Source organism: Strigops habroptila, chromosome 1 (genome assembly GCF_004027225.2).
Source record: "Strigops habroptila isolate Jane chromosome 1, bStrHab1.2.pri, whole genome shotgun sequence".
NCBI classification, from domain to species: domain Eukaryota; kingdom Metazoa; phylum Chordata; class Aves; order Psittaciformes; family Psittacidae; genus Strigops; species Strigops habroptila.
Genome location: NC_044277.2, coordinates 70,549,278 through 70,574,215, shown reverse-complemented (window position 1 = coordinate 70,574,215; position 24,938 = coordinate 70,549,278). Strand labels below are relative to the sequence as shown.

Below are 24,938 nucleotides of genomic sequence, written 5' to 3'. Positions count from 1 at the left end.
TAATTAGGATCAGCATAAAAGGTCATTTTTCCTATGGGAAATTTGGAAATGTCTTTGACTTTCTTTCTTTTTAGCCTCAGTTCCTACAGAAATTAGATTGAGAAGGTCACCCTGTTGTAGGTTTATAAGTCTGTGAAACCCTCCAGGAACTTTTAAACTGGCTGACGACTTCTCCTGAATTAGTCAGGAAGGATACAGTCTAAAGTTCAGTTCTGAAAGTTTCAAAAAGAGGTAGAAGGAGAGAACAAGGCGACTTTCTTCATATATATGCTGACATAAAAGCTCACTCTCTATTATCTACCAGGGATACCTGAGGGAAGGATGCTGCGAACAACAGCAAAGTTTCAAGAGGGTGGTGGGGTTTAGGTACCAAAGAATTGAGTTATTAAAGCAGAAGTCCAAAAGAAATGCTTAGGGAATTACTTGAGGGGGTCAGGGGAAGGTAAGAAGAAGAAAACAAAAAAGGGTAGGAAAAAAAAAAAAAAGGAAAAATTCCCAAAGTCTAACATCCGTTTTGGTTCTGAAAAGAAGATGTTGAAGTTTCTGGGAATTTCTCCCCCATCTATTTTTTTTCCTTTTTTATCTATTATTATCCCTTTACTAGACTCTTTCCTTTCCCTTCTTATCCCCTCCAAAAAAAAAAAACCACAAAAAAAAAGAAGGCAAGGATTGTGTTCAGAAAAATTTTTAGCAGGCCACTGTTCAATTTCGTACAGTACAGTTTGTTCAGCATTATGCTCAAACATTATCTTCATTCTCCTGATTGCTCACAATTTCAGCATGAAATTGTAAAACTGTCCTCTCACCTTAGAGTGGCCCTATCAGACCCGCACAGAACCAAGCTGTGGTTTGTTATTACTCTTCACATTACAGCATCTAAATTTAAAGACTTCTGTCTCCATTGCTTTCAGCCTGCTCATTTTCTCACAGGCACTAATTTAACTCCATGGAAAAACCGCAAGGAGTTTCCCTGTGCAAGGATTTTTTGTGTAAAAATGCAATCGATACATTGCCAAAGCCTTGTTATTATGAATGGTGGCATCTATTTAATGTACCCTGAAAGTGAAGAAAAGCCTTCTTAGTACCTTAGTACAATCTGTGTCTTTTGTAAGAGCAGACTGAAGACAAATGATTTTATTTGAGGAACATCTGAAACCCATTGATTAGCTTGATGAATACAGAACAGGAAAGCTGCCAGGTACAGAGGAAGCTGGGCATGTCCACGAGGGAGTGAAGCAAACAAACAAATTGCAGTATATGCATGCTTTGTTTTTTTAATGTGTTCATTTGCAAAACTTGGACACTTAAACCTCTATGTCTCTTTAAGTGACTGGTCAGTTAATCAGCATATTGTTCTCGTTTTCTGAAAGCAGGCAGAGAAGGGTTTTAAAAGTTAAAAAAATACACCTGAAAATTATAAATAATCAATAAAATGTTTACATATGTTGTGTTTAATTGAAACAAGATTTATTCGGGGGGGGGGGGGGGCTTCCTCTTTCTGGGGAGAGAGCGGGATACCTGGTAAAAAAGAATTGTGTCACTTCTGAGCATTTTGTAAATATGTCCAAGAGACTGGTGGTACTCAAATAGGGTTTCAGAGCAAAACCAAAATACCAGTGCATTCATGCAATAGTGCCCATTCTTTCAGCAACACTAGGAAGTGATACAGGCTCAGCCTTCTACAGCCCTTAGCAGTCCGCTGTAAGGCTTTCTGTAGAACAAATCAAGTATTAGAGTCTGTTTAGCTTCCAACATGCTTCATCTCTTACAAGTAAAAGTCAAGTAAAGAAAGCTATCATCTTGAACTTAATGCCGGTAGATTAGTTTTTCTTACAGTCTTTATAATTCTATAATTCTTCATAATTCTTATAATTTAAGAAGAATTCTTAAATTCTTATAATTTAAGAAGTATAAGAATTCTTAAATTCTTACATTCAAGTCTTGACTGTTTCACTTATACACACACCTTACAGAGCTGTGGCATGTTTTCACTTAGTTAAGAAAAAAATATTGAAAATATTTCTCCATTAATTTTCATGTTTTTACAAATGAAAAAGTACTTTCCCCTTTAGTTTTTAACTTCTCAAAGGAAAAAACTGACAAAAGAAACAATCATGGGAGAGACAAGAAGTAAAATGCTAACCTACATGTCGTAAAAATCAGGTATCAATAATCATTTTCATAAAATGCTTTAACTGAAAAAAAATGTTTTGTTTGTTTGCTCTAACATGCAAGTAGATACTCCACTACCAGTCCTTCACTGTTCATGGGAGGTTACCATATATTTACTTTCACCTTTTAACCACAATAGTGTTAAAAGAAAAAAAAAAAAATTGTCTGTCATAGTCCTCCTTTCTCATTCTTTCCTTGGTCTTCTTTTGTTTTAGGTCTTTGTCCTCCATTACACCCCACCTTTGCTTATGGTACAGTAGGTTGGAAAGTAATTCTTTCATCCATGCCAGGAACCAATTATGGCATCCACACAAAAGGAGCTGACAAAAGAGACTCTGTCTCTGCTCTCAGCCTTTTGCTCCCTCAGGCCCTAATACCCAGAAGTGAATGTGCATGGCCAGAATTCTCAATTTCTTAGAAGAAAGCAAGCAGGCATTTTGGTCAGTGTTCACTGGCTTAGAAGTGGTAATAGGAAAAGCTGAGCACGAGCATCTCTAAGGATGGACAAGCACTTTGGTATGGGTGTTATCACCTACCTGGAACACACAATACAAAAATTTTCAACAGTTTGTTTTATGTAGCTCCCTGTGCATTGCCTGCATTTGAACCAGTAGGATCTTGGACTACAAATTTCAATGCCATTTCAAATGCCAACCTTCCAGTTTGATTTGGCCAACACATAACGTGTAGCTCAAGCTTAACTTCAAAGGCATACCCAGGATTAAAGTTCTCACACACACACACTCATACCACATGCATGTATTTGGATGGACACAGATGTTTAGTCCAGCTTGTTACTGATAAACCATAAGTGTCTCTATTTGTATGGGTGTGACAGTTTCTTCATGTTCCACTGTCCAAGTACAACACAGTATGCCTAAGATGACACTCAGTTATTGAAGGTACAGCTCACATAGTTAAACTGCTCTTATTTTAACTAAGGAAGAGGAAAATGGGGAATTTGGTTACACTTAGAATAAACTTTCACAGTTTATCCACAAACCACTTGGATTTCAGAGCTGGCTGCAAGGGAATTAGAAAAGAAATGTCTTTACATTTAGTCAGGATGGGAAATGTGAAGCTAGGATTTATTCCACACTCTATGAAATAAGTAAATTACCAGTTAAAACCCTAAATAACAGGAAATGAGGCTAGAAAGACTATTTGATTCACTGGAGTCCAGTTCCATATAATGTAACCAGAAAATAATTTGTTTTGTTATATTAAAAGGAATTGTGCTCCCTTACAGTAGGACTGACTTCTTGTTCAGAGCCCGCAGAATCACATGTATGATTTCCAATACAGGCAGCAGCAGAGTGAACGCATGACTGAATACAAAATTCTCCGGTTTCAACTGGTGTTACCTTTACCCAGGACTGAGTCTCCTGCTTCATAACTTTCCCAAGGTATGAGAAAATGAAGCAGATCTGTTGATCAAAACTTGTAATTTTCTTATTAGCACTGAACAGGGGAAAAAAAAAATAAATCGAACCAAACCCAACAAACTTTCATGTTCCAGGAACATTCAAGGGATATACAGGACTCAGTAGTTGATACCTATTCAGTACGTTATTAACTTCTAAAGTAGTTCATTCTTGCTAATGGGCTTGGTCCTTTCAACAGTCATTTACCACTTGAAGTCAGAGCATTACAGAAGAATATGCAATAATCAAGTAATAAAGCAGCTGATTCTTGCATAGAAAAATACATGATCACCTTCCCCCTTCTCCACTTCAGCAAAAATCAGCAGAGTTTATAATGTGTAAGCTCTTCTGGATAAACATAGAACTAATTATGTCACTTTTTCTTCTCTCAACTTCTCATGAATTTTAACAGTGGACTTCTCTAGCCATAGAGAAGGTGCTATACAGAAGCTTATCTGCATACTGTTCATGAGATACCTGAATAAGAAATGTGTAAACAGTGACAGCAAGTTTGTCTCACTGTCCTTGAGGGGGGAGTTCATAGTTTTGCAGTGACATTAGAAAACAACATGGCTGTAATTTTCGAGGGATGGAATAAGTTACATTCTGTCTTCTAAAATAACATGTGTTTTAGTATGGAAAGTTAAATGGTGCCTACTGCATGTACTAAATATATATTGAGAGTCATGGTAGTGACTGGAAGCCAAGTACAGAAGAGAGAACTGCTGTCTTATATACACACACACGGCCCAGCTCTCACAAAGAGGCACTTTTATACTGGGATGGAACAATAAAGAGGGCTTAAAATGTGTGTAAACTTACATGATGAGTGTATGAGAATCATGACCACAGAGTTTACTTTATAAATACAGAATACAGGGACAGATGATGGGCATGTGATAGATTGCACGGCCATATGTTTAAATGCATCGCAGGTCTTTGCAATTCATCATACGATTTGGACTGGATGAGTACTATACTAATCACTCTTCCTTAGCACTTATTTGAGCACTCTAGATGCCATGAACACCTTTAAATAGTTCCAGTTAAAAATGAACAACAAAAAAGAAATATTCATTTTTTCCATTCATATATTTAGAATATTTTCTCCATATTTTACCTGCCCAGAAAAATTTTCAGTTCTAGACCAGTAACGTATTTTCTAAAGATAAAAATGGAAGGAGTTCAAAGTTTAATATTCTACAGTCCTGTCGCTTGAAACAAAAAAAAAAATCCAGCTGCTCAGTGAGAAAGACAACATTCATTTCAATCCTCAAAGATTTCAATCTTAAGGGAAAAAAAAAAAAGAAAGCATTACATGTAGAAAAGACATTTAAGGATGTTTGGAGAGTCTCTGAATCCTAGATTTTAGTCCGTGAATGACTGAAGTGCTGGTAATGAAGTCATTTCTCTGTGAAAGAGGATAGATACTAACACAATCTGCTCATGCTTTTAAAATGCTAAAACTCAAGCTGATAAATCTTTCTAGCAGAACATGTCTGCCTATACTGGCACTAAACCTTACCTACTCCTATGCACATTTTTTTATGCACTTTTTTTTAAGCACACACACCAGCCATATACACTAATTTCCACACCTTGGACACAGCTGCCATAAATATACAGGCAATATCTATGCAACGTAATAACCAATCCAACATGCCACCACCCTTTGCAAGAATGCCTAGAGCAAAAGTTTGAGCTTACATCTGGAAGATGCCAACACTGTGGCATCACCTCCAAATATGATTTTATCTTAGTTTTCCTATTTGCAATGAAACTGATCTAAAAAAATCTAGAAAAAAGTATTTATTTTCTCTTTTTGGTTCCTGAACAAAACGACTCAGTAAATTCTGCTTAATTTCATGGCACCCTTAAAGAATTGAAAATCTTTGTGTAAGTGTGGTATCTGTTAGCTTAAAATTCACCTTTAGCATTATTCTTCCTTGATACCTACTGCAGCTGTGTGACAACATCGGCTCCCTCTGGTGGTCAACATGAAAAATATTTATACGGCCATTCAGTAAAATCTGTGCATCAGGAAACTAAATCTTTCTAATTCACTGGATTTCGCAGGCGTTGAGCACATTCATCAGGTATCAGAATGGGTTTAATCATAAATTATACATCTGTCCTTATTTCCTAAGAGCACAGAATGTCACTGCCATTGGAGTCGTAATACTGGATTTTGTTTTGATTTATAAGCTATCTATGCATTTACTTGTTCTGAAAGGACTCAATAGTATTTTCCAGTTTGGGGGTGGGGTTGGGGGGTGTGTGTTGGAGTTTGGGTTTTTGGGGTTTGGGGGTTTTTTATGTGTTTTTCACCCAGATACCTTGCCATGAAGGACAGTATTTGAGCAATGCTGTTTGGTAGTGCAGATGGATAAACCCTGAATATATCAAATGTGTTTCTTACTAACTTTGGTAAAAGCATTTTGGTGAAAAATTGTAGTATAGTAGTCAATTTGTTATCAGCTTCTCCATGTCATTTTCATTACACATCTAATGTGTCTATGGTTAAAATAAAAGGAGTAAAACCAATGTCCTTTCATATCAATGCTAACCTAAGACTCCACCAAACTGACCTAAACTGACATTTCTTTCTCTTATTGGAAATGACAGAAGAACTCTCATTCTCTTCCAGAAGCTGAATTGAGGTGACATTAGAAATCCTGGGTCGAAACCTGGAATAAGCGGGGTTTCCACAACTGCATCTCAGTGCTGAGCTGATACTCATGAACCAAACTTCCAGCGAGTTCACATTCCCATAATCACACTTTGTTTAAGCACACACACCATTAATGAATTTACAGTTGTGAAACAGAGTATCTATGCAATTCCACTGAACAGATTTGGATTTAATGAGTGTCACTGAAAGATCTTTCCTACACTGTGTATAACACTGGGAGGTTTTAAACATACTAATATTAGAAGTGTAATTTCTTTTTCTTTTTCTTCTTTTTTTAAAAAGTTCTGCTTAATACTATATATACCTGGCACTTACGAAATTGTAAGAAACAGAGGATATGAACTAGCATTAGCTAGGAATTTCTTTTTTTAATTCAGAAAGGGAAAGCTGGCTAGCTTAAACCAGTCATTAAAATATTTTACACAGGAATTTCACAGGAAATGATAATCCCCACAAACCTATTTTTTTAGAGGCAAATTTTGCATTTAATTAAAAAAAACCAAATCAAAACAAAAACAAAACCAAAGCTAAGTTAAGGACAACTAAGGAACTTTTTGAGTTTTCACCAACAGTATTCAGGACTTTGAGCAGACCACCTGAAAAGAGAGCTTTTCACAGCAAACTTGTCTGCTCTGTGGAGAGGGGTCATAGCTGTATTCCTTCAAAGCAAAGAAACTTTCATCAAAAATCTAATTTTGTTGAAAACTCGAGCCTCCTTTAAGCTAAACTGGTGTCAATGCAAAGAACTGCTTTTACAATACACTGTACTTCTACACTGCACTCTATGTAAAAAGCTTTGTTTCACCACTTCATTATGCCATTTTTATACTAGTCTGAACTCCACAGGGCATGTAACTCTACGGAGTTACAAATAGGATGTAAATAGAGTAGTAAGAATGGGTAAATTAGGTTCTTAATCTTCACATTGTGAACACCTACTAAGTTTTTTTTTTAAAGAGAAGACTTACAATTAAACCATTGTCCTGTTTCAAGAAGCTATTACAAAGTACCTGGCAGCGCAGAGAGTTCAATTCTGCTCCACTTTTATTAGAAGACCCTTAGGGTATTGAGTGTACTTTCTGAAGCATCACTTATTAACTAACATGTTATATTTGCATTAAAAACCGTCAAAACTCTTTTTAGTCATGTTTCACATTATCTGTAGGAATGCTTTGTTTTCTTATTCTCCATTTTGCCTACCTGGAAAGGATTCAAGATGAACATGATTATTTGCTTGAGGGTAAAACAATAATTTTTCATCATTTAAATTAGAGTTATGTATTGCAACTCACTCATTTAAATAACACAAATGTCTTAAATCACAGTACATGTGAGGTCAGAATAGTTCTGGGTGTGTGCACCATCGCAACTCATAAAACCTATGTTTATAGTTCAGAATGATTAAAAATACATGTCTTATAGGCCGTTCACATGAAGAACTTTCTTCAGCACAAAGAAGTTTTTGGTAAGTACAATCCTATAGCTGATATTTTAATTATAACTCACTGAGTATTCCTAGTACAACTGTAAAAAGGAGACTTGTGTAACAAGATATATCTTGAGCAAACAGTGTCTGCATCTTTTGTTACAGAAATAGAACACACACCTTGATTTCCACAGGATGTCTCCATCATCAAGATAAAATTACTCATACTAAGCATCAGGATGAAAGCAGAAGTAAAGCCTATGAATCAGTGCATTTGGTACTGGTTCTTAGTATTCCTTTCAGGCCTCTTATAGATCCAACAGATCTGTTTCTTTTTTCTTGGCAGCTTGATTAATAGCCAAGATATAGAAAGAATCTTGCACTTCAACTTGACTAAGCCATGCCCAGTTTTTGTTTTGTTCCAAAGGAACAAAACATATTCAGTGAAGGAAAAATAGAATATTTTAGAGAATATAAAATATTATACAGAGGCTAACAGGAAAAAATGAAAAATGCTTTTAGGAAGTTTTCATTAAATTTTCAAACAGTATTGAAAGTAATACACCCCATCCCAACATGCAATCTTTGAAAAGCCAAATCAAATTAAACGTGGCTCGAAATAAAGAGAATCAATCTTATGAAAAAGAACAGACAAATGTGTGGATAATCTTTCTGAGGCTGATAGATTTATGTAACACAGCATTCAGTTCTGGAGCGTACATCTCACAAATGAGTATGAACCACAGTCAAAAATAATCAATAGTAATTAAAAGAGAATGTGCGAGTTTAAAAAGAAAGGAAGCCAAAATCTCAGTCAGAAAAAAAAAAACGTTCTTTTCCAGCAGGGGAGGAAGGAAGGCAACAGAAGAGTCAGGGCAGCAGAGGCAACAGGAGGTTCAGAGGTATGAAGATCATAGGAAGAGGCAAAGTCTGTCAGACGCGCTTGGTATATGAAGGGAATGATGCACAACAGTAAACTGTTGGGGGAAAAGAGTAAAAGGATAACATTTTAAATATTGTGTAGGTCAGACAGCAGAATGGCTAGCATGCTCAGTAATGTTAAAGAATCAGACACCCAAAGAATGTGGACACATGTATTAACATCCAGAATCCAACAGATGCTCTGAGATGAACTCCCTGGGTTCATGTACAAGCTAACTCAATCCCAAAAGCACAACACACCTACTGATATGCAACATGTCTATGAATTCTGCTTTACTTGGCCCGAATTTTCATTTTCCAGAAGGTACAAGACAGATGATGTAGGAGACTCAACTTCATTCTTTAGCCTCAGATCAGGCTGGATGATTAGACGGAGTGATGGTGGTGCTATAAGCCTCCGAAGTTGAACTTGCAAGTTTTCTTGCTTTAAAGACCATCTCCAAGAGAAAAGGCCAGGTCACTTCACAGATGCCTTCTGAGACAGTGCATTATGAGGGGCCAGCAAAATTACCTACTCAGCAGCCTACAGTTCTCAATTAATTTAGAACCACAGGGAAGAAAATGTAGTTTCCTCTCTGTGAGTGTCTCTACCTATTTTTCTTCAAGTTAACAAAGTTCAATCCTTAGAAACTATCCCTAATGACTGTGAAAGACTAGACATATATCTAAGGTGACTGAAGAAATATGACTGAATTCCTTGTGAAATTGTCACAGCTTTTGTCAAGTGGATTGTATTACCTGTTAATATATCAAGGATACAGTGAAAAATATTAAAAATTAGATACGAGGACAAGGCTCCTTTCTGTTAACTTGCTATTATCCCTCAACTAGTAGCAGACATGTCATCTCTTCAAAACAACAATGCTTATACCCACTCCTTCATCCTTTTCAGATTTTCTGGTTAAGTGATGATTGATTATTTTGATCTATAGTTAAAACCAAAGACATGTTCAAATCATGATTTCACTTCTTTAAAGACAGAGCACATTCTGAAATTTAAAAACCAAACAGTTGTCAAACCCTTACCCAGTGTGAACCCCGAATTCACTACCACTTTATCCAGTGTCAGAGTGAAAACTTTTAACTTCAGGATTTCGCTCTATAAAAAGGTGAATTGTTTATTCTTTTTCAAACAGCTTTTAATTTCTTAGTGCAATTCTTAATGATAGTTCATAACAAGCGAAATAAAGGGCTAATCATGGGTTCACGGGAATATTGCATTTATTCTAATTAGTTAGTTCAAAACATTTCAAGGCAGCAGGTTTTAGTTGCTCATCTAGGTGCAGCAATCTTTCAATATGTGCATTCTTTACCTGAGGTAAGTAGCACAGAGCTTACTACTAACTCACTTAGTGGGAACTTCACAAGCTATGTGACATAACCAAACGCCATGCAACAGAGGTGCCAATCTCCATTTTTGCATTCCCAAAGTGTAGTCAATCTTAGAATCACAGGTCATGAAAAATCCGATTAGTAAGACAGAGAAAGAGAAAGGATCCCATATCATTTTAGACATGCACGCAACATGCAGCTAAAGGTCTACCAGACCAAAAGTTAAGAGCAAAGGTCAGGTAATGAGAATAAAAAGATTAAAGAGCAAAAACTGTGAGGAACATTTGTACTACTTCTTTGTGGAAGAGACTCCATTAGAGTCAGAAAAGCCCAAGTATCTTACTAAAGGCCCTATTCATGAATGACTTACATTCCATGTAAGTAAGTTTGGAAAACTCCATGAAGAGTGACTATCACCGTCTTCTATGAAATCAAAGTTCCTTAACATGGGTTTCCCAGAGTACAGCAGGACAACTGTGTGTTTGCTGGGAAGGAATGAGGGGTGAGGCATAATGCCCCATAGACAGTGGCAGATGGTAAGGAACAAGAACTTAAACTCCACATGATTACAGAATTTTAATTTCTGACTTGGAATTTCATCTTGTGAAAGACAAACTGCTGCTGACAGTCACCCACTCAGTGAAGGAAGACTGCAATCCTCATCTGAGAAAGCTGTTTTAAGAGTGATTTCAGAACAAACATGCCTTTCATCAATAGCTGGCATCAGCAGCTTATCCACTTTACCACCTTGTTCTATGAGAAAACACATTCACTGAGGTTAGTTAGGAAGATTGAAAACTGTTGTTCTTTGAATCTACCGCCAAAGTCCTATTTGCACTGCTTGAGGCATTCTCAGGCAATAAAAAACATCATTGCAAAACTCTGTTCTTATACTGCTCAATCACTACAGTATCTAAGCACCTTTCAGAATGGTGTTAGGCAATATAATTAGCATCTGTCATAGGTGCTGCTTTCTTTCATGGGTACATCCACATGCATTTCTCTTGTGTCAATCTATATAGGTGTCTTTATCTAGGTAGAGCACAGCGTAATTATAAAGCTCAACTTGTCCCTCTTCAACACTCACGCTTTAAGTCTAAAGTAAGTATGCACTAAGCACTATTCTTTTGCTCTCAGAGAATAATAAAAGCTCATGCTATGTTTCCATGTACAAGCTTCATCAAATCCTTTCAGCTGGGATATTGTGTTTAAGAGCAAATGACGAGGCCGATAAAATCAGGGCTGGATTGATTAAAGGGTATTTGATCACCAAAGTAGATCAGAAAAGCATTGCAAAATAACAGTGGTAGAAACTCAAATGAAGTATAAATATTAATGCAAAGAAGGCCACAATGGATTTTTAATAAAGAAAATATTGGAGGGAAGCTGATGGTATCTAGCAAAAAAAAAAAAAAAAGTATTTGAAGTATGATATGGTTTCTGTGCATATGCGAGTAAAAATGAATTAGGGTTAATACTCAATAAGATTCAGGTTTTCTGTTTGTATGATCTCCTTAATTTCCTTCTTTTCCCACCAATAAAACTTGTCAATCTGAATCTCCTCAGCACAGATTTGAAAAATAATGCTATAGATTTAGCTGGTGTCCAATAACAAGCACACCAACATTAATGTAGCAGAGAACTGCTACCTGCAGATTAATTTTGGTAAAGAAAATGTCCTGGAAAAAGTTTTGTCAAATAACGGAGACATTTCTCTATCCCATGGTTAGGAGACACCCTCCTGACCTTCAAAGGAAGTGTGTTCATGAGAAGCTATAACGTGCAGAGCTTCGCTGCCTTTACAGGATCTACATAGGTGTGCATGGCAAGCCCACGGGGAACACAATACATGATCAAAGACTTGGATTGTGTACAAAGATTTAAAGACAATCAATGGATAAGCACGAAAAAAGTAGCATGAAAACACGCTTTTCACAAATACACAAGGATGTGGAAAGTATCGTATTTCTTTGTCTGATAACTGTTATGCCGCAAGGGGTAGAACACACAAAGGACTATCCAGAGATGGCAAGGAAGATGTACTCATTAGGACGGGAAGGCCTTTAACAACATATACCTCCTGCAAATAGTTTAATTTTGCTAAGGGAAACACCCTGTAGTTGTCAATCTTGACTGATAGACCTATTGACTCTAAAAGGAACTTGTCTCTGGAGAGACAGAAAACCAAACATGGACAATTAATACAAGAGAATGATTTTTTCTTCCACCTGCATCAAGTCACAAGGTTTGATGGTTGTTTTTAAATATTTCCACACAATGGCCAGGTATCATCTGAAAAACTGTCTCCAAACAAACGTTTTGGTTACTTTGTATTAATTAGTTACACTGCATTGGACATCTTAGAAGACAACAGGCTGGGAAAAAAGGGAAAAAAGGGAAAAAACAGACATGTATGTCTAGAGAGCAGAGAGGAAAGTCTGGAAAAGCTACCCCTGACAGTAACCATCAAAAGAGTGGAAATGCAAATACATGTATTTTCAAACATACGTTTAGGTACCAGCTCTGTTGGTGCTGTAACATCTGCTTCTCTGTAACACACTGTTGGATCCACAATGTCTCTGTCAGGAGGAGGGTAAGGTGGGGGTGGGGGGATCACTAACTGGGGTGGACCCCGGGTGGTGCTAGCTCTAGGAGGCTTTTGTGGCACCTGCCGTCCATCACCTACAGGGGGATCAATTGACTAGTTACTTCATTGCAAGATAATGAATATTTAATTAATTTTCCTTGTTTGATTGTTATTTTTATTGAAAATTGTTATTTTTTAAACACACCTTGATTTTCCCTTACCCACATCCAAAATATCTCTGGATCTAAATCTGTTCTTATTTACCCTCAAATAATTAAGGGAGAAGGAAAAGCTAGGTCTCTTTTAAACCAACAGCAACAGGACCAGAATTGAGACCAGGGCCTACATGCACATCACAACTAACAGTTAAATCACCAATTTTGGCAGACGTAAGGAAGGAGAAAAAAAGTTCAATAAAAAGAAAAAACAAAAAAGCTATGTAAGTAAATGTGAAAATGTGGTTTATTTTTGTCTTCTTAAGTGCCAAACTGCCTGAATTTGTTGACCTCTAGGATACTTTATATGACTATTTTCCTGACTCTTTGAGAGAAAGAGGAAGATACCTCAGGTCCGTATTTTGAAGTATCTTGACAGATTTTTCTTTTTTCTGAGTAAGTTTTTTATTATTTTGACATTGTGAAGATGATTAAGTTGTTTTTTGCAAAACAGTGTTTTAAGCTATCAAAAGAAATACTCATAACTTTGGCTGGGGGCTTATTTCAATACTTTGTGCAACCACTACATAAATACTTCCAACTTTGCACTATACAATGCTAACCATTTGCAATGTTAAAAAGCTGCTGTTAGTTTCTAGTGTACAGACCTAGAGCTACTGCAATTTGGAAAGTCCTCAGATGCTGCAATCGCACTGAGGAACCATGACTACCTGCTCATTCTGCTCTCATACACTGCCTTAGGCGTCTGCTATTGTCACTGCTGAAAACCTCCGGTCTGATCCATTCTGGTCATTCATATGCTCTCATGCTCTCGTGCTGCTCAAAAGTGAAGTAGCACTGAGAGAGAGGAAAAGGGATTAAAACATTATGATTTTCTACTTAGGAGTCACTAGCTTCCAGAAATTCAATACACAATTTAATTCTGGCAAATGTGCAGACTCTTTTTTACTGCTTTAAGAAAACTGGGCACAATAGTTCAGGGTCACAGTAAGTGATTCAGTATTGAATAGTGAAGTGAATTTGCCAGTTTGAGAGTATTTTTGGTAAGATCTTTCACTTTGATTCATGTAGCTAACTTGGGAGATACATAGGTAGCTGTAATCCTTTCTCCATCATTCGTCTGCCTATTTCTTGCAGCACATTTTCCCTTCACTACAGTCTTGCTTTTTTTCACAGCTTTTCTCTCTTGCTTTCAGAGCCATCTGTGCTTTCTCATTGTTTTCTTGCAAGGACCCTGAAGAGAGGCTGTCTTACCAACCTTCCCTTGCTGTTAACATTTTTTTTTGTTGTTAATGAATGCATTCATTCAAGAAAGTAGCAGAAAATGTACAGAAAAAATACTGAAGATAGGGCTACTGTGGGAAAAGTTCTTTGTCAGTGTAAAATAATAAGGCTCCATTAAAGTAAATGATACTACAGAATCCTACATCAGCAGAGTCTGGTCAGCAAGCACTTATGTACACACTACTGAACGGACTAGAAGTGGCTCTGCTCTGCTTTATTTCATCTGTAACATACTGAACACAGCTACAGAATAAAATGAACACTTACTAAAAGTTAAAGCACCAAATGTCATCACTAAGTGACCAGCAGTAGGGCAAAGCATGAGGAGCATCAGACTGACATCTGCAGTGGTTAAAAGAAAGCCAATTTGCCAAAAACTCCTGTTATATGGCACAGCAATAACGCTACCCTTAAAGGGTTTAAATAAGGGATGTCAATGGAGTCGAACATGTCACAAGATAATGGACTCCTGCTGCTACACAAATGCTGAGGCATTAAATGTGAGGCATTTTCTGAAAATAGATGTTGGAACAAAGCCAAGAGGTTTCTTTCTAAACTGTGAGGCATTTGTAATGTAAGCAATTATGTATGACAGGATGTCATATCTGTATGTCTTAGGCACTTTATGAAACATGAGGTCAAAGGCACGAACTGAAGTGCACTGAGTGCGTTATGGCACTTGAAGAATGATTCTCTTAATGTACTGAAAAATGAGTTCCAATATGTGGGGTTATTATCTCGTATCTTTACCCATCATAAAATCTCTTTGTTTGCTAAAAGCATAATCTTGGAGTCCTCACTTGGGCAAAGCTCCCACTGATCTGAATAAACTAGCAGTCAGATAACAACAGAGGTCTGGGAGAACGTTTTTCAGTCTTCCTGGATGACAGTAAATGTGGTGTCATGGACAGCTGAAGGCTAGAGTTTCTTTTATTGTATCCAACTATGTAAGCTTTCCTTTGAGAGCACCAGTTCTTTTCTTCTACTGATTAGCTAAAGGCTCAGAAGAGATTGATTGGTTAAAAAATGAGGACCAAATTCAAAAGAAAAAACCTCACTGAATATGGTCAGTTGATGTCAAACTGTTGGAGGACTCCAGGAAAAGAAAATGTCTTCGGGCTTTAAGAACATCAGGAGATACTGAATGAGGTTGACTGTACTACATACTATTCTAACAAAACCCCATGGCTTCAGCTACATTCATTATTCCCTGGCCTATCTCCATTTACTAGCATTTCCATTTACCATTTCCATATTTCCATTTACTAGCAAAACCACCATGACCTTAAAGATGCAGAATAGGCCCAGGGCTAGTGCTTTTGGATATCCAGCTTGTATCAAACATTCAAATTATCTAATGAGTGTTATCTACCTTTTAGTACCTGATGGTACTCTGAATGGTGCCATTAAAAAAATGTAGTAATATAGAAACACTTATTTCCAGACTTTCATTCTGCAGAGAAATGTGGCTTTTTTTCCCCCAAGTTACAAAAGTTTCTGAACTCACAGCGTAACAGAATTAAGGAAACTTCAGAGAGCACTGAAAGCACATGCATGTGATTACACATGAGAAAAGAATGCCTCTCACCCATTGTGCTCTTCCTCTTGTCTTCCCTCTCTTCTGTCCTGTTTGGGATGGCAGGAGTGGGTGGAGCAGATGCAGTTGGTGGAAGAGGGGCACGTCTCTTCTTTTTCCGTAAATCGTTTAGTGATCCTCCTTTCGAAATCTAGCAAAGTTGAAATAGGCACAGTAAAGGAAATGTTTTGTTGGTGTAAATTGTTAGTAATAAAGAAAAAGTATTTGTCATAAGACCTAATTTCTGAGCACAGTATATTTATAATGAGCATTTATAGTGACAAGATATTAAAAAGACAGAAGAGGTATAGTAACATTGCACTTGTAGAAGAAAAGGGACAAGAATTGCAGATGAATGCCCTAGCAATACCACCAGTCCCGTGGACATTCGATGTTTGTGGTAAAAGAGAACTAGAGAGCCCAACACTCAGCAATACATAGAATGGCACTACATGTGTTGTTAAGCTTGAGCCATAGCATAATCTTGTTTTTCCATTGGTTTCTTCAAACCTTAAATTATGGTTCAATAATTCAATCGGTATGTGTAGGGAATAAACTCCATTTCTTTTCTTTTCCTCTCCAATTTTCGTTTAAGGACTTCTGAGAGAAGAATCAGAATTGAAAGTTTGCTTGCATGATGATATGAGATCATACTGTACTCTATTTATGTCTACTGGACTTCACAGACGTACTTCTGAAGACCCGTAACACCTCGGCTTCCAACAATTGCAACATGCTGGTTGGCAAGCCAAGACTACATTGCTGTTTATGCTGCTTTTAAAAACATGACAAAATTTATTACAAGTGACTCGGGTTTCACTGGGTTGCATAATATTTTCTGTAGCTTGTTGGAACTTAACTTAGCTCTTATTTTCTTTTTCTGGAAAAATAATCATAACAAAAACACACAGGAAAATCTGCTGAATTCTTATATTTGAAGGGTACTGACAACACCAGACAGAACCAGGCTTAACTGAGGCAGAGGGTAATGGGAGCTGCCCACCCATGGCATGCTGTTGGCATTCCTCAGTCTTCACTTGCATGACTTCACTGCTCTGTCCATCCCGATACACCCCATAGCTGAAGATACCTAATATACAGAACTGCCTGGTGGTTTTCTAGTATTTCAAAGGTCTGAACAATAATAATAATCTTTTCTTTAATCCAGAGGACTTATGAACCCTCAAAATACATTTGTTGTGGAAGATTTCATTTAACAAATAATAGCTTCACACTGCTCAAAGCTATTATCAGAGTTCAGAGGAAAGGCACTAATTTATATGTGCCTGTTCCTATGTCGAGTGAAAACTCTGAGAATAAATGAATTTTACAAAGAGTGGAACATGAATAGAGCTTCCCTTGCTTAGCATTCATTTTTAAAAGCACTCAGGAGGGTCTTAGCTTATAAACTACAAATGTTCTGTTCCCACCTTTCACTGTGGGAACCACTGTGCCACATGACAGTTGGACACCCTCCATCCCTTCCTGGTGAACCCATACCTTGGATATGGAGGAACTTGGTAGAAAATTGCACTGGCAATAGAGCACGTCAACCCAGATGAGCTGTAGCTTCGTAGCAAACAGCTTCTGTAAGGTGGAGGGGTTGGAGGTTTGGAAAGAAAGGTGTCACAGAACAGAATCATAGACTGGTTTAGGTTGGAAGTGACCTTAAAAATCATCTAGTTCCAAACCCCCTGCCATTGGCAGGGACACCTTCTACTAGACCAGGTTGCTCAAAGCCCCGTCCAACCTGGCCTTAAACACTTCCAGAGATGGGGCAGCCACAGCTTCTCTGGGCACCCTGTTCCAGTGCCTCACCACCCTCATAGTAAAGTGTCCTGGTCTTATTTCCTACTACCATGGATTATTTCTGCATTTTCCATTAAATGTCCACTAGATACAGTGCATGAATAAAGCCAGCGAGGCCAATCTAGAGGAATTTAGGTGCAGTAAACGGGCAAGAATGTTAGTAGTAACTAGTGATACTGCAGACTTCAATTTTGGTCACCAAACTTCATGGAATTTGAAAAATTAGACTTACACCCAGAAAAGAGCAGCAGGTCGAATGTTCAGGAATGGGTACAGCAAAATTTTAGAGCTCCTCTGAAAAACTTCTACCCCAAATTTGCTTTATATTAAGCAAATATGGAATCAAATATTTTCATCACCTCTCCCGATGGAGAGACTGCCTGACAGTGGTTAGGAACTGACTGCAATTGACTGAAGTTGTATCCCATCCCTCCACCCCCCAATTCCTACAGAACAGAATACCCAGTATTGAGTTGAACATGGGAAACCATTCAGTGAAACAAACTCATCAGGCTTTGGTTTACAGAGGAGGAATTACATGGAAGAGAGCTACCTAATGCTGCATTCTACTCCATGTCTATTTTGGGCAACTGGCAAATAGGCACTTGGAAAAAAATCACATTCTCCTGCACTGCCTTTCAAATAACTGAAGACGTGAGCATTTAATACTGTATCTGATTCTTCAGGATACTGCCTTACAAAAAAAGAGAAAATTATCCAAGTGGGGACTTTGATTAATATGACTGCAAAGTTTCCAAAATTCAGCAGCTATGAAGAACTTGAATCACCTGTGAGATAGGCAGCATCTGAACTCTCCCAACACTTCACAAGCACAAATCACAACTTTAGCTGTTATTTAATGGCAATCTGCAGCTTTCACATTCACTCAGACAGAAACGTCCTTTTACTTGAGGACAAAAAATCGGATGGGCTTGTGATTTAAAAGCCTAGGAAATCTTGAGAGTCAAGGCAGAAAGTAAGGAAATTTCCCCCTGAAATGACAGAGCGTGCTAATCACCCTTCCCCAGGTACCAGATGAGTGAAGGATGTTAGTTTGGTAGTCAAATTCCTCAAAGATACATTACTGCTCTACTACGAAGAAAGGATCTTTGTTAGAAGGCAGCTTATCTGTTTCAGCTCTATGCATTCCTATTTAGTTGAATCTGCTGAGAAACATCAGATAGATGTATGGATGAACGTGCTGCTACAGCTAAAGAAAAGGCTAGAATATAGCTAGTGCACAACTGCAATAATGCAAGTTTGGTCAAACACACAGATGAAAATGCTTTTATTCTACTGTCAGCTAAGAGGAGTGTACCTCAAAAACACCATAAAGAAGATGAAAAGCTTGTTTAAAGCCAGACACACTACAATGTATATAAGAAGTGTCTAATTCAATAACAGGTCATAAAAATTGTTAAAAGTAGTTCTTTAACGCCAACTTCAGTAAACCTATGAGGCTAAACATAAATGGAAAAACACACAAAGAACATTCTGTTTCTTCTTGCAATTGTATATACAAAAACAATTGAACTTGAAAATAATTTGTTATGGCTGGCTGCTTTTTTTATAGAGAAATCAAGCCTTAACAACATTATCTGAAGTAATTTCCCATCCAAACTTTGTTACAGGAGCCCCTCTCTGAGTGTAGCAGAGGATTTCCTAGTCTAAGCACTTGTGTTTCACCAATGTAGCATTTTTAACTAGAAGAAATTATTAGGCCAGCTTCTGTTATGCTACAAATACATATTTTTTAAAGATACTAGTGAGTGTTCTCTGACTATAATTAATACCATCAAGTGAGCTAGAAATTAATAAACTGGGCCAAAAGAACCTAATTCTGACAAATAATGTCACTTCTGTTCTTATATTGCTAAGACCACATATGATGCAAGAAACGAATTTTCCATTAAATTAATGTCAGGGCTCACATGCGGTTTGAAAAACACTTCAAATATTGTAAACGAAGTATCTGAGGAATGTGCTGAATGTGTTTTCCTTCTGTAAAAGCTCAATGTCTTTATTAAGATTTGAGAGCTTTAGATAAGATTTTAGAATATATTTAGACTGAAACAATGTCATGAGGAGGTTACGTGTCAAAATTGTGTGGAAAAGAATCCTAAACCACTAGTTCTTGAAATTTTCAATCAGTAACATTTGACAGTCACATTACTTGCAAAAGGTCTGTGCATACTGCAAGAGCGAATGTGTAAATTGAGTTTGAGTTTCCTCATTTGTAAGAGTCCAGTGTTTTCTCTGGGTTAGGTTTCACTGAATATGAATTCATGAAGAATATTAATGGAGGCCCAAGGAAGCAAAAGCCACCACCACCACAAATTCATCAAGCATTCAAAGGCAAGTATCCAACGTGAGCTCCGCTTCTTTGCCTTGCCTGTCCTCTACTTAAAAGTCAGACACTAGGGTTTTTTATTTATCAACCCTTTTCTATTAATCTTTCTAACAGAAATGTTTATCTATGCAAGTACTTGCTAAGTCATGGGGCAAATGCTAGCTTTCTTTTATTCACAGTCCAAACTAGGCCTACCTATTGCAGGTTTACTGCTCCTGACGCTGAGCCTCCTTCTGTAAGACATAAACTCTATCATGGATTTGTGCTTCTCTGTCCCTCCAGTACCTACTCACATTTGCAACCCACCTGATGATACTGACTACATATATCAGTTGTCTGAATCACTACTTTGACCAAGAAGGAAATCTCAGTCTACTGTCTCCAAAGACAGGTTAAAGACTCCGCACAGCATGATCAGAAAGCCACACATACACAAATCTGTTCTGTTAAGGACAGCCCACACAGTCTTGACGTAGATGGTAAAGAAAAAGGGACTGGGCTTAACGCAACTTAGGGAAGTGCACATAGTGCATCCCTGTTAAATAACAAAGTACTCTAATGTTGTAATTAACTGCAGTTATACCTTGACTAGTAAAGAATGTAGCAACCAGAAAAATATCACATTAACTTCTAAACTAGATGTTGAAGGCCACTTTGGTGTCTTCTGGGAACTACTGCCTTTCAAGCAATACACTTTGCCCATTTACTGAATGGGGGGGGGTGGGACTTGATATTCTTCAGGGACTACTGTGTTGGGACACAGACATCAGGAGAATGAGGCATGTTTTCTGCTGTCTTTGAAGAAGCATAGACATACAAGAGACATGTACTTTCTGCACGTCTGAGAAAGAGCCTGGAAAAAAGCTGGGTGATACCAGCTCAGAAACACAACTAAGAATACAAGTAAGTAAGAACAACTGAAAAATTGCCATGGAAAGACTTTCTTGGGCTTGCACACTAAAAGCGATCAGAACCTTCCTGAGTTACCTAGAACAGGTAACTGAACAACTGCAGGTTGTGCTGTAGTTGGCATCCAGTCTTGCTGGAGAAAGCCTGGATAATTGATAGACAGATCTAAGCAGTTCTAACTGTGCTTCAACAGGAACTCCATCAGTGGATCTAGTCAACATGTGATTGCGATGTTAAAAAAAAAGTGCATACTTTGTGTTTCAAAATCCAAACAACTCTTCCTAATATTTTCATAAATGTCACAAGGAACATTTGTCTTATGGCAACAGATTTTTCCTTTAGTCTCGCTGCTATTATTTTGCCATAAAAAAGGGAGAAATGGAAACTTGAAAACCTAGCAATTTTCCAGGTTTGCTATTTAACAAAATCCTCCTTAAAGCTATTTTCTTCCTGCTCATACATCATAGCTACAGGCAATACACATATTCTATCTGCAATAGGGTTACGTCTGGAATAAGGATTGTTCTGAAGGGATGTCCCATGGTGGTTTAGCACATACAAATAAAAAATTACATAGCATATGATATAAACTGTGTTAAGACAGTGCAGATACTCTCTTGCTTCTATCTTTTTCTTTTTTTTTTTTTAATGCAACATTACACATCAGGATCTTTTATTGAGTTATAGAAGAAATTCCGTCTGATTTGTATACAAAAATGTCTTGTTCGGGGAATCAGTGAGTGATTGTTTGCAGAAATTATTTTTAGAAGTAAATAGAAAGGATTGGAAAAAGAACACATGGATTCAATCACTGGCATGCCCTGACTAAAAACTGGTTTCCATCATCCAACACTGACTAGACACGTACTTTGATTTAAGCAAGCCAGACTCCGATACACCTGCTGGTGATGATACCGTGTGAGGTCAGAATGCCTATAGAATTACAAGAGTGTTTAAATATGATCCACAGAAAAAATCAGAGCTAACTTATAACTAAACAAACAACGGTATCATCCCAAATTATGAGTGGGACCATCCGAACCCTCTTCCCTTCACAAAGAATTTAAGAAATCTTGAAATAATTAAGAGCCATTTTACAAGTAAAGAAAGAAGTAAAAAGAAAAGGCACATATTTTATTAACCAGTTTTAAACTCCTGATACAACCATAACTGCACTGATGCTTTATAGCACTGTATGAAAGACAAGTGGTAGGTTGGTATGTCAGTAAGATTTATGGTTTGAGAGTTTTTAACAATATTTTGCTATGATTTTGTACATAATTTAAAGCAGTTGAGAAGAAAATATTTTGATCCAAGAGGAGCGGTTCTAGGAAAATCAGAGAGAGATAAATCTTTCAGCTGCAGAATGGAGACATAAATCTGTCCACTCAACTTGATGATATAAAAGTTATTCTATCCAGCTGATTCTGCATTTTCACAGGGCAACAGATGCTTCAACATGCCTAGCACTAGAAACCACAAGAAGTCCCAACTGAACATTAATGTGTCTTCAACAACATTTACTCATATGTCTAATATTCCCCGGACAGGTCATACATTATTAGGCTTTTCACTGGCATACACTGACACAGAAAAAACCAGGGAGCTCTCAAAGAAACTGGGTGTATGAGCAATTCATAAGCCTGACCACTGTGAGCTACACTGTATTAAATTGTCTATTCAGCGCTGAACAACTCTACCTTGTTTCCTTATTGAGTAGTACCCCATTTGATTAAAAACTGAATGTTTAATCCACAAGCATGTTACAAATGGCATTCAAAGACAGCAATCTGATGTTTCCCAAAATCATGTTCTGATGTTGCAGAATGCGTTTGTGTGGGTTATTTAAAATGCTTACTAGGATCCCATGCAATCCAGTGACATATTGCAAAACCAAAATACATAGATACACCAAAAAATCTGGCACATGGAAACAATATTAAAAGAGGGTATTATTTGAAAAACTTGTCATTTGATAAGATGCATAGAAATAAGTACATGTTAGAAATTAGCAAGCAATTTCTCTGGATTGGTTATTTTAGTTCTGTACATCTTGATTTTTCAGTTATGGATCTCACAAACCTGACGATAAAATGAGTAATAATAAAGGGAGATTTTAAATACGTTATATAGATAAGCATGGCATGATAGCAAGACTAACATTTGGACTGACTAGACCCAATAGCTTGTGTTACTCTGGACACACCACGCTCACATGGAACAAGGTTAGATGGGAGATTCCCAAGCTACTTTCAACATGAGTTCAAGCCCACAGTATAACACCAACTAATTCTTCAAGCAGGACAACCTTGTTTGTGTTCTGACACAACACTGCTTTGTATCAGGGTGTTCCTCCTAAGCTTCAAGCTCTGCACTATGCTTCCCTGTACCATGTTTGGACAACATGGTGGTTGCACGCCAGCCACACTCATGGCCACAGCTTCTGAGCTTGCTTTGCAAGTGATCAGGCACTGTGTTAAGTTAGAAGTCTGGCTTATAGCGTGTAAACTGCATTGCTTTTCTGAAATACCCTTACAATTAATATTTTAATCAGATGCCACAAAATATTGTATAGCTTTGCCTACTTTTATGTTGCATAGTTTGAAATTAATTTTTTTGTATTATGCAATTCTGGTATTAAACAGAGTTTTGTAATGAAATTTAGTAGTCATTATCAAAAAAAAAAAGCTGTGACTGCAAAAACATCTCAGTCTTAATAACAGACAAAAAGCTCAGCATTACTGGATTTTACAGAAATTGCTACGCTCTTGTGTTATTTATTCATAAAATAAAGAAGGTGAAAGCCAAGGATGTCCTTGAATACTCAGCTAACTGGCCACAGAAAGCTAAATCAGTTGACACAAGAAAGCCACTACAAGGTGAAGGGGCAAGCTCATTTTTTCATCTGTTAAATTGAACACGCCCTTGTGAAATGTCATGGTCAAGGGCAGTTAAAAATTAATGTCATTCTAATCTTCTTTAAACACTTTAACTTGTACACTTAAATGTGTCAGACAGGAAACTATCCATAAACAAATTTTTGAGATGTTAAATTACTAAGATAGCTGTGATTTCCTTCTTTTGCAAAATCTCATTGCTAGCTGCAATATTATTTCCACTCAAGGAAGTCAGTCTACAACACCAAATATTTTCACATGCATTGAAACATGTAGACTACACAACTCTGCGGATGTTTTCTTTGGCAAAGAACTGAACTTCCTCTGTTTCTCTGAATACAATTTAATCCTCCTCATTTATGTCTTCATTGGGGGGCAGGAAGGGAAGCAACAAAAAAACCCTCAAACACTTAAAAATCACACTTTAAAACCACCACAAAGTTATTTGCTACTAAGATTCATCTCTTCTCTAGAGAAGTTAAACAAAAAGGCAAAACCAACCTCCAACCTCCAATTTTCATTTCATACTTGTGCTTATCTTTTTAGTTACAGCAATACAATTAATAGAACAAATGAACATTAGTAAGTTTAAAATACATAGTAGGACTGCAGCTCATATTTCTTCTGACAACTTTGTCAATGAGTTTGACATGATCAATGTTATCTTCTGTGAGTCATTGCCTTCGGGAAAGGCACTGCCGAAGGGTTTTCTATATCATCTTTTCTTCTCAGTCTCACATCCAGGATTACAGGCTGGCAGACTGGTTGGTCTGCCTGCCTGTCCTTAAAAACAGAGAGATGTTGTGAGCCAAGTGAAGATCTTGCAAAATTTGTTCTGCATCTTTGTCCAATTTTCTGCCAAAAGGATGGGCTGTTGCCTAAGATGTGTTATGGCTAGAAAGCAGAAGGCAATCACAGAAATGTTTGACCAGGAACAAGGAGAACCATACCCTTTCTATTGCCACTAAGCGACATACCTCCCTGGAGCTTAAGCTTTCCTCCATACCTAAATTTTCTTCTGTAGAGATAGCCAAGTTGAATTTCTTGTGCTTAGCATCAAGTCCTAGGCAATCACCTCAGAAGTCTTCTCAATTTAGAGAAAAACATATCTGACTTATTTCCAGTGTTCAACACTCTTATATCAGCCCTTTGCATCTGCAGGCACACAGCATGCCTGGGAAACCTGGTTTGGGCGGTAAGTCATAGTTTCCAGTTCCTTTCCAATTTTGTAGAACCAGAGAATGGTTTGTGTTAAAAGGGACCTTAAAGATCAGGTAGTCCATACCATCCCTTCCCATTGCCCCCCTGCAAATTTCTACTGAAGTCTAGCTCCTTCCAGCACTTAAGGGCAGCCAGAAGCTC

The 24,938-nt window shown here is 37.4% G+C and overlaps 1 protein-coding gene across 11 annotated transcripts in view; it reads right to left on the bottom strand.

Moving 5' to 3' along the window:
- The window catches only part of COBL (cordon-bleu WH2 repeat protein), a 158,477-nt gene that overhangs the window by 36,285 nt on the left and 97,254 nt on the right, over nt 1-24,938 (bottom strand). For 7 of the 11 annotated variants that reach the window (XM_030498248.1, XM_030498204.1, XM_030498213.1 and 4 more), the window contains 2 exons: nt 15,624-15,762; nt 12,497-12,670 (listed from right to left, as the gene is read on the bottom strand). In XM_030498248.1, coding sequence (XP_030354108.1) covers nt 12,497-12,670; nt 15,624-15,762 — 313 coding nt within the window. The remainder of the gene's footprint in view (nt 1-12,496; nt 12,671-15,623; nt 15,763-24,938) is intronic. The other 4 variants (XM_030498289.1, XM_030498266.1, XM_030498276.1 and 1 more) reach the window with 1 other exon arrangement.